We start from the raw sequence: 12,979 nt of genomic DNA on the forward strand, positions 1-12,979 counted from the left end.
ATTTCAGTTAGTTATATCAAGGTTTTACGATTGTATTTCTTAATGGATACACATACATTTGAGTTACTGTAACACATTTGAATGAATATAGAGTATAATATAGGCACTTTTACACTAGATCTGACTGGAGATCAGTCCTACCAATTTAGTGACAGGCTTGATAATGTTAAGGAAACACAGTGATCAAAACTTGATATAACAGTGATGGTAAAAATTTGATAAGGTGCACATGAAGATTTGATGAAAATGAAGGCAGCAAACCAAGAGATATCTTCTCTTTTACTCCACCTACTCACCATCCTTCTTCCTAGTCAAAACCTGGCAGCTACATTATGCAACTCATCAGCTGACAGTTTGGTTGGAGAACCAGGTGTGTTATGCTAGTGGCAGCTAACATAGCTTTGGGTCAAACTTTGTGCAGCAGCCTATGATACATACAAGGCTTTATATTACTTTTTAATATAGCAGAACTCTACAGTTGACTTTAAAGCACAGCTCTCCCTAAGTCTAATTAAGCCACTAACATGGCTATGGACTCTAAGCCTTGTTTATTAAATAACACAGGTATGCTTCTTCTTTACAAAGCAACATTTAGTCATTTGTTTTAGTCATCAACCCATTTTACAAAAAGGGCAACATTTCCAGTTGTTTTTTAGGCTGTCTGCACTGAGCAGGCTGGCACTAGCACAGTGACAGTCCAGTTTCTCAAAATGTCCTCATAAAAATATCAAAATAGGTCACTGTAGGCTGGGAAACAATAATAATAATAAGATATTATTGTCCTGTTGTGGGAGGTATGTTGTCACACTGGTTGGATGTGCCAGACCAGAATGAGGCTTTGAGCACTTCTGTGGAGCCAAAACATGCAAACGGACAAGTCTGTCAATTATCATATAACATGATCTGAAAGTAAAACGATAGAATCTTGTTCAGTGCTTGTGAATCTAGTCTCAGAAATTCATGTTACACACAACAACATCATTAATTACCCACAGGACAGGGTTAAAACAACCTCCTGCAAACTGTAACCCAAGACCTCATTCATTCCCAAAAGTATAAAGCAGATTAAATTACTCTTTGTTCACTGAGGTTTTGTCTTTTCTCAGGGACAGTAGGTCTGAAAGGAAAGTACACTTACTGGAATATCTTACACAAGGAAGTGCACGACTCAATTCTAGTTTGGTATGCAGTGTATGTGCCAGTATAAAAGTGCCAGTGCAAGAGGTTTATCCACATACGATCCGACAACATGAAGATCCTGCTTCTTACACTGCTGCTCGTGCTGCTGTGTAGCACTCAGGGTGAGGGAACTTTTCTTTATATTGAATTATTGCATGATGTTTATCACAGCAAAGCTCAAAATCAGGGAAAAATACTTACATAAGAATCATGAACCATTTGATTTGATCACTAATGTGTTGCACCTGTAGACAGGCACTGTTTCCTCGAAAACATTATTGAAAAAATATACAATATTTGCATTAAATATTGATGTTACCTGTATAACATTATAATGTTACCAGTGACAGGCCAAAACCATGGGTCTGTTTTTGATGGATTTTGTGTTTTCATCAGTGCTGACACTCAGCTGCTACACCTGTCAAGGTGAAAACTGCAAGGTAGAGACAGTCTGCCAGGACACAGCTCAGTACTGCAAAACCTATTCAAGAGGTGCGTAGTGCTCATTGTGTTGCAATCACTTTGTTTTCTCTTGTGTCTGTGTTTTAACATGTGTGTTTATTCCACACCATATATTTGTTTTTGCAGCTATTTTGTATTTGTTTGTAACTGTTATATTTGTTCGTCAATAGGTGATGACATTTCTCGAACTTGTGAGGAGATTTGTGTTGCAGACGATTTCACAACCTGCTGTGAGTCGGATCTGTGCGAGTCCTGAGGCATCACTCGACTTTCGATTTAACTGCCTGATTAATTGCACTAGCATGGAAAAATGAACGTCATAAATCTGAAAATGATGAAAGATGATTCGTTGGTTGTAATTTAAATGTTGCAGTCCTATCTCTGATTTGTCCTGCTTTTATTTGAAGAGTCTGATTGAAATCAAAAATTTTGAGCTTTGACTTTATTCTTTAGTCTCATTGCTTGTCCTACAGCCTTCTTAAACTGCACAACACACAGCCACAATTTTATTTAATGAACTAGTGCTGAAAGCAGAGCCACCACACATATGTACACACACATACACACACACACTTAAACACACACTTAATCCCTTCTTAGTGGGTCACTGCAACAGCCTACTGCTATGTGGGTCGCTGTCTGTCACTGCTGTATGTAAAGTTGGACTCTTTTTATAGAGCAGTTTCATGCTAAAATAAATCTTTGATTGATCTCATCATGTTGTTTCAGTTGTCTTTTGTTACAGGTTAAAAAGATGGCCCACAGATAGGGAACATGTGCTGACAGTATGTATGAGACTGTATGAGATCATTTTGGGTATTATTTGGGTGGGGTTAAATTCATCCATATGCTCCCTTATGAAAGTCACTAACTTTAAAGGTCCCATTGAATGTTTTTGTCCATTAGTGGTGGTACAGAATAATGTCTGAGAATGTCCGTAGTAATTATGATAGGAGCAAAGGGGGAATTCTGGTGACGCTGTATGTAGAGCATCAACGTCTGCATTTATCCATGACTGTCAACATGTTTATTATTGTTGCCATGATGATGGAGGCCCAGTATGACTCCCACTGAAACAGGTTGGGTTGTATCTGCAGGTAGGGACAAGTGATATATTTGGCTGTTTAGTTTAGAGGACATGCTGGTATCAAAGCGTGAATGTGACTTGCGGTCATGCTATTCCGCTAACTGACAGTCATTACCAGTAACACACACAGAAATGTAGCAATGCAGGTTTTAAAATATTCAAAAAATCTGCTCTGCAAATATTTTGGAAGGAAGAAAAAACACATTTGTTCAGCCTCATGGCTTTACCGCAACTGTAAACATAACTATAACAAATTTTATTCATTAGGGGATAGAATACATTTAGTATTCCAGCCAATATGCCCACAGCGGTAAATTAATTTGTGATAGACATTTGGACCAGTCAGGCTAAGAAATAGTAGATTTGTAGGCCAATTTCTGTCAACCCAAATAAGAGTCCAAGGGCGGGTTTATGGGGTGTCAGTATTAGTTCTAAGGATGTGCTGTTGGACCACATCAGAAATCCACTGTGTTAAGAGTTGTTCTGAACAGCCACACTGGGAAGTGGAATGAAAAGCTGGTTGTGATAGAGAGGGGGGAGATGAGATATCATTTAAAAACAGGGATACTGGAGTATATTGGAGTCTCTCTAGGAATACATTCACAGTGTTACTCTTGTGTGTTCACATTAAATAGTTGTGTAACAAATGAAAAAAGAGGGCTAGAGTGAGAAGTACAATGCCAAGCTCCTCTCTCACCTCGGCACCTAGCTCATCAATCACAGTGTGACATGCATGCTAATGTCAGAACACTGGTTTTGGAAAGTTTTTTTTGATACAGACAAGTCATTTGATGTCGGAGAACTATGGAGGGGGGGGGCTTTGCTGCCCCACTGTCTGACATGCAGTTTGTACAGAGTACAAATCCTGCTTAAAGTGCCAGGATGGATTGCTAGTGGGCACAATTCAGAAGGCTACACATGGTCCCAGTTTTGTGTCAATTTATACATGCAAAGAAAAAAAAAAGAAAATGTTTGTTTAGTCTGCATAGAAACAGACAAATATCCCACATGGGGCTGTGATGGCCTCGTTTGACCTGATGCTGTGGGGCTGCAAAAGTCTTAATTTAATCAAATTTTCATCACTGTGCCTTCTTGACTGTAAACAACAAAACAAACACACACAGCATCCACTCAAGAGTCACACACAAAGTTGTCGTTTATGCCTGTGGTTGGTGTGGGCATCTTGCCTGGCAGCATTCACTCACTCTACCCTGTTCTCAGGTAAAGGATGGCTGTCACACCCTGTTACTGTCATGTACATGGATCTAAGAATGATGCACAATTAAATACTGACTAAAGAGGAAGTACGTAGATGCTGAGTAATTGCTCAACAGCTTTAAAGAGACCAAGTGTGCTGAAGTCAGTGGCAAACTGTTTCTATGATTCATTCACACATTTGTAAGCCTACAATATTTCTAGCACTTGTGTTTCATTTAAAATCGAAAATATGTTTCCTGTCACTCAAACACAAACACATAACACAGAATACAACAATGAACTGACTAAGCTGAATGAACAGGATGGATTCAAAATACTTTTCATTGTCACACGTAAAGCAAATCATGATGTCTGTCACGTTAGCATGAAAAAATAGGTCATAAATGTTAATCTCTCCATCTGTTTCTTCTGTACATTATAGCAGCAGTAGATGATTATCAGACCACAACCTTCACACTTAAGGTGTTACTGGTTAATACACACACACACACACACACGTACGTTGTAATTGGAATTTGTCCAAATGATACACAGACTGACAAAATGAAGACTATTTTTGGGTGACTTGCCCCAAACCATAAACTTTCCATCATTCAGAGAAATTGTTGTGATTTCTGAAGAAGCCACTAGTTACATAAAAACACATTCAGAGCATAGGGAGAAATACCACACACATCAGCTGCCCACACAGGAAGGAGCTGTGGCTGAGAATGCGAGAATTAGTGTGATGTGTTTGTTCTATTTGACAGATATAATCACTGGTTACTTTATTATTTACACCAACACACACACACACACACACACACACACACACACACACACACACACATATATATATATATATATATATATATATATATATAAAATTATTATTATATATGTTATTATTATTACACCTCTAAATACAAAGAGCTTTTCTTTTTTCTTCCTTTGTACCCCATTAATCATCTCATGATTGTCAGATTTATTTTGTGACCCTTTAGAGGGGCATGGCCCCTAGGCTGGGAACCACAGATATAAACTACCTGACTGTAGTTAAAACTAGTTCCATTAGCTATAACAGTAAAATGTTGTTTTTTTTTTATAACATCAATTTTAACTTATGATGCATTTTACTTATAATTCTTAAGTAAATTATATAATAAGTAGAGATAATACGTCTTTCACTCCTGAGCATTGGTTAAAAAAACAACATGGCTGCTGGACAAAGCTTCCCTGGAAAAAAAAAGATTCAAAACAAAGACAATCTGTTGCACCACTGATGGCCAATGGTGGGCTTGTTGTCAAGAGTGAGTTCTGTTTTAGCTGGTAGAGTAATGGTGGTCCATCTATTGGATTAGTGGAGGGATTTCACTGTGGTATTAATCTGAGAAGACAGCAGGCGACCCGGGCTGGGCTCACACTGAGCTGTTGTGTCTCTCTCTCTCTCTCTCTCAGTCTCTGGCTGTCACTCAGCTCGCTGTTTCACCTCCATCAGACGCACCCAAACGAACAGGAGAAATCTCAGCCAGCATGAACCTTTTCTGCTTTTCACTGGTAGGAAACACACTTTGCTTTCTGTACCTGTACTTAACAAGCTGTGCATGAGTAGTAGAATTTAGCTCTGTACAAATGTGAGCTTGTTCACAAGGAATTCATGATGTTTCTGTAAATCATAACATGCTGTGTGTGAAACTATAGAGAATACACAAGGTTTTTCTTTTACTATGCCTCTGAATAAGCTAAGCATGATCCCAAACACAGATGACTGTAACTCTAGTGAGACTCCTACTGTTATTTCTTGTTTGTAGTTAGATCATTAACCCACTGACTGTTAATCGTTAGGAATAACTTCCTGATATTTAGTTGTTGCTTTTGCACAATCGGTAGGGGAAAGCACTGAGAAAGTATTGATAAGAAAGGGGGAAACAGTTATGAGAACAATGGCAGGCACGCACATACGCACATGCACCACACACACATGGTTCCTCAGATGCTGCTACAGCTGTTGTGCTACATGTGGGCACAAGGGCATGCATACAGAGGCTCGTCTTTGGACAGATGTTGGGGATGTTGACCAATAATCAGGATGATTAACTAACGTCTCGCTGCAGTAAACAGAAGCTTGACCTATGGTTGCACGGACTGTCCTCTCCATTGCTCACGTGTACAATGATTTCTTGCATGTACACAAACTCATTCATAAGGTATAAAACAAATATTTTAAATACATGTAGTTTGGTTTAAGTAATCATTTGACACCATGGTTAAAGACAAAGTTCTGATGACAATGTATTACAACAATTAAAAGCACAAATAAGTGTAAATATCTAAAATCTTCATGGACACTGGAATGTACAAAGTGTGTAGAAATGTGAATAATTCTGTTTGTTAGATCTTTTTGTTTCAGTCAGATAATTTAAATGAGAACAACATGAACAAATTATGAGAATTCAAACCTAAAAAGGCTGATTGCATAGACTGATGATCATTTCAAACTAAAAATCTTTGCCACTAAAAATCTGTCCAGCGCACAGATGAGATGTCATAGAGAGAAAATGTTTATGCGTTCCTAGAAGGAATCTAAACAAGCTGAATGAATTTTAATCCACACTGAGATCTGTTCTGAGGACTTTCAATCCTCCTCTACATCCATGGTTGACAAGCAAATTTAAAAGAGCTTTAGCGCAGCATTAGCAGCATATCCCTGCTGTCATATCAAATCCTCATAACTCTAACTTCTATGCTTTGCGTCTTTTTACTATGAATTGAAGGTTTACGTGGGATGTGTTGTGCATTTCATGAGTTTAGGCTCTGGGATTAACCATTGTTTAAACTTTAAATTGATGTACGTGCTTACAGTAGTGGAGGATTTTTTCTCTTAACTCCTGAAATGTAGGTGTGAGTTTTGACTAAACACTGACTACAGCATGAAATTTCCTCATCGTGGACAAGTGTGTTACCTATAAAACCTGCTTGATATGTTCACACCATGTGCTTCATCACATGTACTCATCAGGCTTAATCCACAAGCGCAGATTGAATCCATTCATAAATCACACCTGCTTCCAAATTGACAAAGTGTGTCTGTCCGTCCACATGGCATCAGGAGGGGTCTATGGACAGCCTGTACGAGGCGGTGCAGAGCTCCACTGACCGCCCACCGCAGCCCATCCCCAGCCGCTCATCCAGCCGCTCCTGCAGCCGCTCCTGCAGCCCAGCAGTCCTGCTGGATAACAACACAAAGTGGCGAGGCTCAGGAAGATCTATATCCATGGTGAGCGAGGGACACATTCGGAGTTACCAGAACATCACACATGTTCGCACCCAAGCATGTCCATATACATGCATGTTGCACAGATCGTGACCAGTGGAGCCACGTTAAAACAATCATGACCAGATTGCATGGGGTCACTTCTCTGTGAAACTGGGACTTGTGGACTCCCACTGAGCAGATTGTACCTATAACATAAAGCTGATTATGAAATGATGAACAGAGCCAGTTAACAGCTGGAGCTGAAGCCAGACTTCACTATTTGTAAATTAAGCTTGTCATGTATATTAATGTCCTTAATGAGAAAACAATGATTTATCAAATCTATTTGAATGTGATAGAGAGGGTTACACTCACATTTGACTGAATGCTTTGGTTTTCCTTCAGGAGATGCCTCAGCCGCACAGAACCAACTCTCATAAAAAGAAAAGAAGGTGAGTTCACCTGGGAATAAGACACAAACATGCTTACATTGTATTAGGTGGAACAAAATACATTGTTTTCAGCTCTAAGACACATGCATTTTATATATTTCTAACTTATTCCTATATTATTAATGTCATTCTGCTGGGATCAGACAATGACATTGTATTAAAAACAATGTAATCCTCCTGGGCAGGCTTGTGCGTGTGTGCTGTGTACCGTAACCTTCTTTCGGTTTCTTTTTGTTGGATGTGCGTGCAAACCGGAGCAGAAGCTGCCCTGCAAGTGAAAGGGCTTTTCCATAGAGTAATAATATGGCTTGAAAGGCTCTGTGTTTATTTCCTCTGAGGGTTAATACTGTAAATCCTTCCTGCAGCAGAGCAGACAGGCTCTTCAGCAGTGCTCCTCTCCTCAACCTCATCTTTAGCTCATGTCTGTCTGTTTTGTCTGTTCAATATAATTCTTTGCTCTTTGAAGAGGGATTGACAGCACATTAGAAACAATTGGAAAAAAAGGCTTTATATATGTATAGTTCAGTTTTACTGGTAGTGAATGTTTTTTTAAGAAGAAGGGCTCTGCGGCCAGCAGAAGGCAGATTATGGCTTTGGGCTAGTTAGACTAAGAGGATTCAAGGCCCACCTACTTAGAGTCTCCAGTAGCTTTGACACCTTTACTCCCCTGGGTTTCCTTTGAAAGAAACTCGACTTATGGTCACAGTGTGGTCTAGACTGAATCTTGCAATATGAGTTTATTTTCTCATACCATTTTAGCTTTTACCAACATCTGTGGTTTGTGTGCTCTGTGGTTGGTGATTTTACCAAGTCTCTTCATCATATTTTGTGTGGTGCATGCAGTGTCTGTACATTACAGAAAAGCATGGTATGAGTGTGGTTTTTGTGTTGTGTAGTTAGACTAGTCAAATGCAAGTTAAAGGCAAACATGTAATCTTATATCTCTGTTCATTTTAATTTCAGAACACATATATCCAAATCTGCATCAGATAATGAAACACTGGGTGAGTACAATTGATGTGCAATTAAAAGAGAGCGAGTTCAAAGAGATTTGATCAGAGCAAGAAAGCCACTGTCTTCATTATTGTTTAAGTGTGTTTGACCAAGACACTCACAGGACTACAAAGAAACAAACCACCTTTTGTAAGCATCTAGGAAAATATTGCTGTCTATTATTTAGATTAAAACTTCCAATAACTTACCAGGCTGCATGTCCATGACTTCTAAAACGATTCCATGCAGTCTGATGTGTCTCTGTGGCCTCCATTCACCCTGACATTTCCCTCAAAATCCTCAGTGTATGATTTGTCTCCTACCACTGCAGATAACCCGGGCTGTAATACTGCGGTTTGGCAGGCCGCCAGGAGCCGAGAAGATTTAGTCCACATCACCAATAATCACAATGAAGGTAAAAAGGAAATAAATAGGTTAAGCTCATCTATATACTGACGTTCATTTGGATTCTCAGCATGACGTCCAAAGACACGGACCGGGGGTTTTCAACTGATTCACCACCAAGATTGCTCCCTGAGCAGTTGGGTATTTAATGATGTTACACAGGGCAGCAATGATCAAATGTGAATTTCAATACAAAGCAGCAAATCACACAACTCTGGCAAGCTACAGTGCTCAGGAGTTTGGATTACAGGAACACATAACTAAACCCAGCTTCCTGAGTACAGTAAACTTTCGTTGGTTTGGTTCTGATTTTTCTTTTGGTTTTCCCACTGTTTCACTACCCTGATGAGATACTGTAATTTCTTGTGCCCTCTAGAGATGAGGAAGACTAAACACAGAACAGAAACCAAAGGAGGGAAAGGAACTCATCATTCTGGCACAAAGAAAAAGGAGAAACCGCCCTCGAGCCAGGTTAAAAACTTTCACTGCACTTTCACTTATCAAAAACCTCACTCAATAAGAAATCTTTAGGCAAATATGGTGGAATGCTTTAAAACTTAAGCAATGTTACGTTACATTCAGACTGAAATATTTTAAATGCTTTTGGCACTTTTTTGGTATATTGTGGTGCAGGTATCAAAAAATATATTTAAAACCAAGAGGAACAGCTTGTTACGTTTGGTTTATAGGTCAGTGGCTATGACCTGACCGGCCAAACAGCAACCATAAAGACAGAGTGAGTGTTCGAGCACGGACCTGGTGTTGAGCTCGTGTTGTCCTCTCTGTTGTAATAAATGTGACATGTGTTAGAACATCATGCACTGCTGTTGTTTAATACAACACTAAATAAAACGACCGTCCATCTCAGACTGACACATCTGTGCCGACCTGATGTTGGAGCAGCATTAACATGAACCTGTTGCGGCACCAGAAGTGTGACAGTCATCGTGGTCACATGGCACACCAAACCATTTTTGGAGTTTCAAGCTGCCACCTGCTTGTGACATCCAGAGAGCAAATGCTGATTGGGTTTTAATACAGTGCAGATGGTCCAAAGAGGGGTTCTGCTCTCTGAGTAATCTCTGGGCCACATGGCAGAGAGAGATGTGAAAACAAGAAGAGGAAGGGCTGTGTGTGTGTGTGTGTGTGTGTGTGTGTGTGTGTGTGTGTGTGTGTGTGTGTGTGTGTGTGTGTGTGTGTGCGTGTGCGCGTGTGTTTGGGATGGTGAGGGTTTAGAGGCCTGATGCCAGGTCACCCAGTGCCCATTCTAACTAATGCCCTTCATAGTGAGAAGCAAACAAAACAGAGCCTGCCAGTACTGGATCAGCAGCCGTTTTCAGTGCCTCCATGTGGCTGTGCTGCTAAAAAGACCAGCGACCCAAATGGGATTTGGTAGAAGATACTGAATCTACCCCTTTTTTTCATAAATCACCACCAAAAATAAACCAAAGGTCATAAACCAATGTACTGGACAAGAGAAAAAAAAGGTTTTGACCTGATGATGGAGCTAGATGGAAAGTGAGGAGATTACTGAAGTTTTAATTCATCCTGAGGGGAACAGGAGTGGCTGTATTGGCTTGTATTGGCTTGTATTGACAAATCAGAAGAAGAGGTGTCACATTTTACAGATTTGGGAAGAGTATTTACATGGGATGTGTTTTGCATCTTAACAGAGTGTCCATGTCAATGGAGTGGCAACAGAGTCTAAACCAGCTGTCAAACGAAGCCAAAAGACTGCAAAGAAACCAGGGGGAAAGAGTGGGAAAGAGGGGTCCAAGAAGAATCACAGCTCCTCAGGTAAGACAGCTTTCCACAAAAAGATAAGGATACTGTCTCCCTACATTCCAGTTTCCTCTCATGACAATCCTAGCATCTAAATGACTCTATGATCAAACTATGACTAAACTAGACTTGTGCTTACAATAGCAGAACAGGCTCATGCACTATTTGTCAGAATGTAGCAATTCAAGTTCGTGACTTCTTTGCTCTGATAGATTTTGAATTATACTTCTGCTTTTAAGTGTTGCAACACCTTCAGTGTAGGTGCCTGTGGTGTCCTACACTGAAGGTGCACAGACGGCTGCTTTGTAGCAAACAAGCATCTGTTCAAACTACACATAAAGGTTACACAGGCAAAGGGGACACCGCAAAACACAAGACTGGTCTGTTTGGCCATCTTCATATTTCCTCCTCTCTTTCCATTGCTGCTTCAACATCTAAAACGGTCTAACTGACTGTCTGCCTCATTTAAAACAACAACAATTTTTTCCAGTACAGAATTTCTACCCACTTTATTTTTATTTTTATTGGTCTGTTGTCAAGTAAACACTTAGAGAGACTAAACTGACTGCATGAATAGTTTTGTGGTGGTGTTATGCCAATCAATGGGGAGAGCTTTTGCAAAAGCATGAATCACTCTGCACGCTACTGAGCTTCATAGATCTGGTTCCAGTTAAATTGAAGCAACCTGTGTCAACATCTTTCGCTTCTACAGAAAATTAACAAATATCACTTTTCATTGAATTTCCTCCACTCTGCCTTCTCCCTCAGTCCACTCCCCACCCACTGCTATGAGCCCACCCATGGGACCCCACTATCTGGACGTACCATACAGATCAGACAGGAGGCCCTACCTAGGCAAGTCCTCCACCCTTCCTGCACAGGAGAACACAACCCCGGGCCGCTGCATGGACATGGCCAGCCTACCTGGTGGTGCAACGCCGACCCACACCTACCACCAGCGGTGGAGCAACCCAGGTGAGAGCAGCCCTGCCTGGGGCACCATCCAGCACACCTGTCGCAGGCCGCTCACAGAGTATCGCGTGTACTCCCATGACTTCACTGCACCTAATGGGAAGGAGTGGGAGGAAAGACAGCAGCAGGATGACAGCTTGAAACAGGACTGTAAACCCCAGATTCCCCCAAAGGTGCCACGGTCCATCACTGATGTGGATCTCTCAGAGCCAAATGTGAGTTTATGGTTGTTTTTTTTAACACGTATAGTTCTAGGTGCTTGAGTATGTGGTCTCACTTTGTATCTAAACAGCTCTGGTGCTAAACTGTTTTTGCACCTCAGGAAAAAAAAAAAAGCGCCTCAGAAGTACTTAGTGCAACAGCAATTTTACACTACTGGCCACTATGCAGCTCTATTGAAGTGCTTTGCTTAAAGCAACCTTAGCTTTATCTGCCTTTATGATGTCTTTTTAATGAGTTGCGCCCCCACACGCTGTTAACATGTCTGAATTGAGTCTCGAGGATGCTGACAGTCCCTGCAATATTTAAGAGTTTCACATTTTTCAAGACTCTCCTAAAACAGTTCCCACTCGCTCATATGTGCATTGTTTTTACTTGCTGTAATCATTCTTATGGGCAATGCAGTGGTACCTTCCCAACTTCTGTCAGGGCTGAAGCCAGGAACACAGAGAAAGGATCCAATGCAGACTCACCTGCAGACAGATTGAGTGACGATACTTTAACAAAAGACAGGTTCACAGGCGTATGAGGTCGTCTGCAGGTACAAAACAGGCAGAGGAAGACTCAGGAAAACTTACATGAACAAAAGCAGGAACAGAAGCAGAAAAACTGACAGGGAACAAAGGAGTGAAATATTATATAATGGGTAAAGTACTGAGGGAACTGGGTTTAGGTGTGTGAAGCTCAGGTGATTAGAGATGTAGAACAGGTGAGTAGATGGGCAGGGCAGACAAGCAAATGGGAACTGGGAGGAAAGACTGAGGACCTCAGGTGGGTGGATGGAGATATGGCAAGATGATTACAGATTCCAGTGTTAGTGGTGGGGGATAAAAAATGTTGTTGAATCCAGTTTTAAATAATTCTCAAATTAAACTGAGATTCTCCCAGTGGGATTTTTTTTAGTCGGTTGCGGTTCAAGTTCAGCGGTCACTCAGTGCTGATACCAACATAATAATGAAGATTGACCCTAAAGGT

At 40.6% G+C, this 12,979-nt stretch overlaps 3 protein-coding genes across 3 annotated transcripts; all 3 read left to right on the top strand.

Moving 5' to 3' along the window:
• Positions 1-1,136: 1,136 nt before the first annotated feature.
• Positions 1,137-2,356, top strand: ly6d (lymphocyte antigen 6 family member D). Its single transcript, XM_018698859.2, has 3 exons — positions 1,137-1,301; positions 1,576-1,671; positions 1,812-2,356. Exons 1-3 carry the CDS (start codon positions 1,250-1,252, stop codon positions 1,895-1,897), a joined length of 234 nt encoding a protein of 77 aa, XP_018554375.1. The 5' UTR covers positions 1,137-1,249; the 3' UTR covers positions 1,898-2,356.
• A 2,981-nt stretch (positions 2,357-5,337) lies between these two features.
• LOC127138977 (putative uncharacterized protein ENSP00000383407) lies at positions 5,338-9,204 on the top strand. The gene is made up of 6 exons (XM_051065515.1): positions 5,338-5,482; positions 7,035-7,202; positions 7,587-7,633; positions 8,597-8,637; positions 8,958-9,041; positions 9,194-9,204. Exons 1-6 carry the CDS (start codon positions 5,459-5,461, stop codon positions 9,202-9,204), a joined length of 375 nt encoding a protein of 124 aa, XP_050921472.1. The 5' UTR covers positions 5,338-5,458.
• On the top strand, positions 9,132-12,069 carry LOC127139043 (uncharacterized). The gene is made up of 3 exons (XM_051065461.1): positions 9,132-9,502; positions 10,705-10,828; positions 11,582-12,069. The coding sequence occupies exons 1-3, from the start codon at positions 9,377-9,379 to the stop codon at positions 12,046-12,048; spliced, it is 717 nt and encodes a 238-aa protein (XP_050921418.1). The 5' UTR covers positions 9,132-9,376; the 3' UTR covers positions 12,049-12,069.
• The last annotated feature ends 910 nt before the right edge of the window (positions 12,070-12,979 follow it).

This window comes from Lates calcarifer, linkage group LG21 (genome assembly GCF_001640805.2).
Source record: "Lates calcarifer isolate ASB-BC8 linkage group LG21, TLL_Latcal_v3, whole genome shotgun sequence".
Taxonomy (NCBI): Eukaryota; Metazoa; Chordata; class Actinopteri; family Centropomidae; genus Lates; species Lates calcarifer.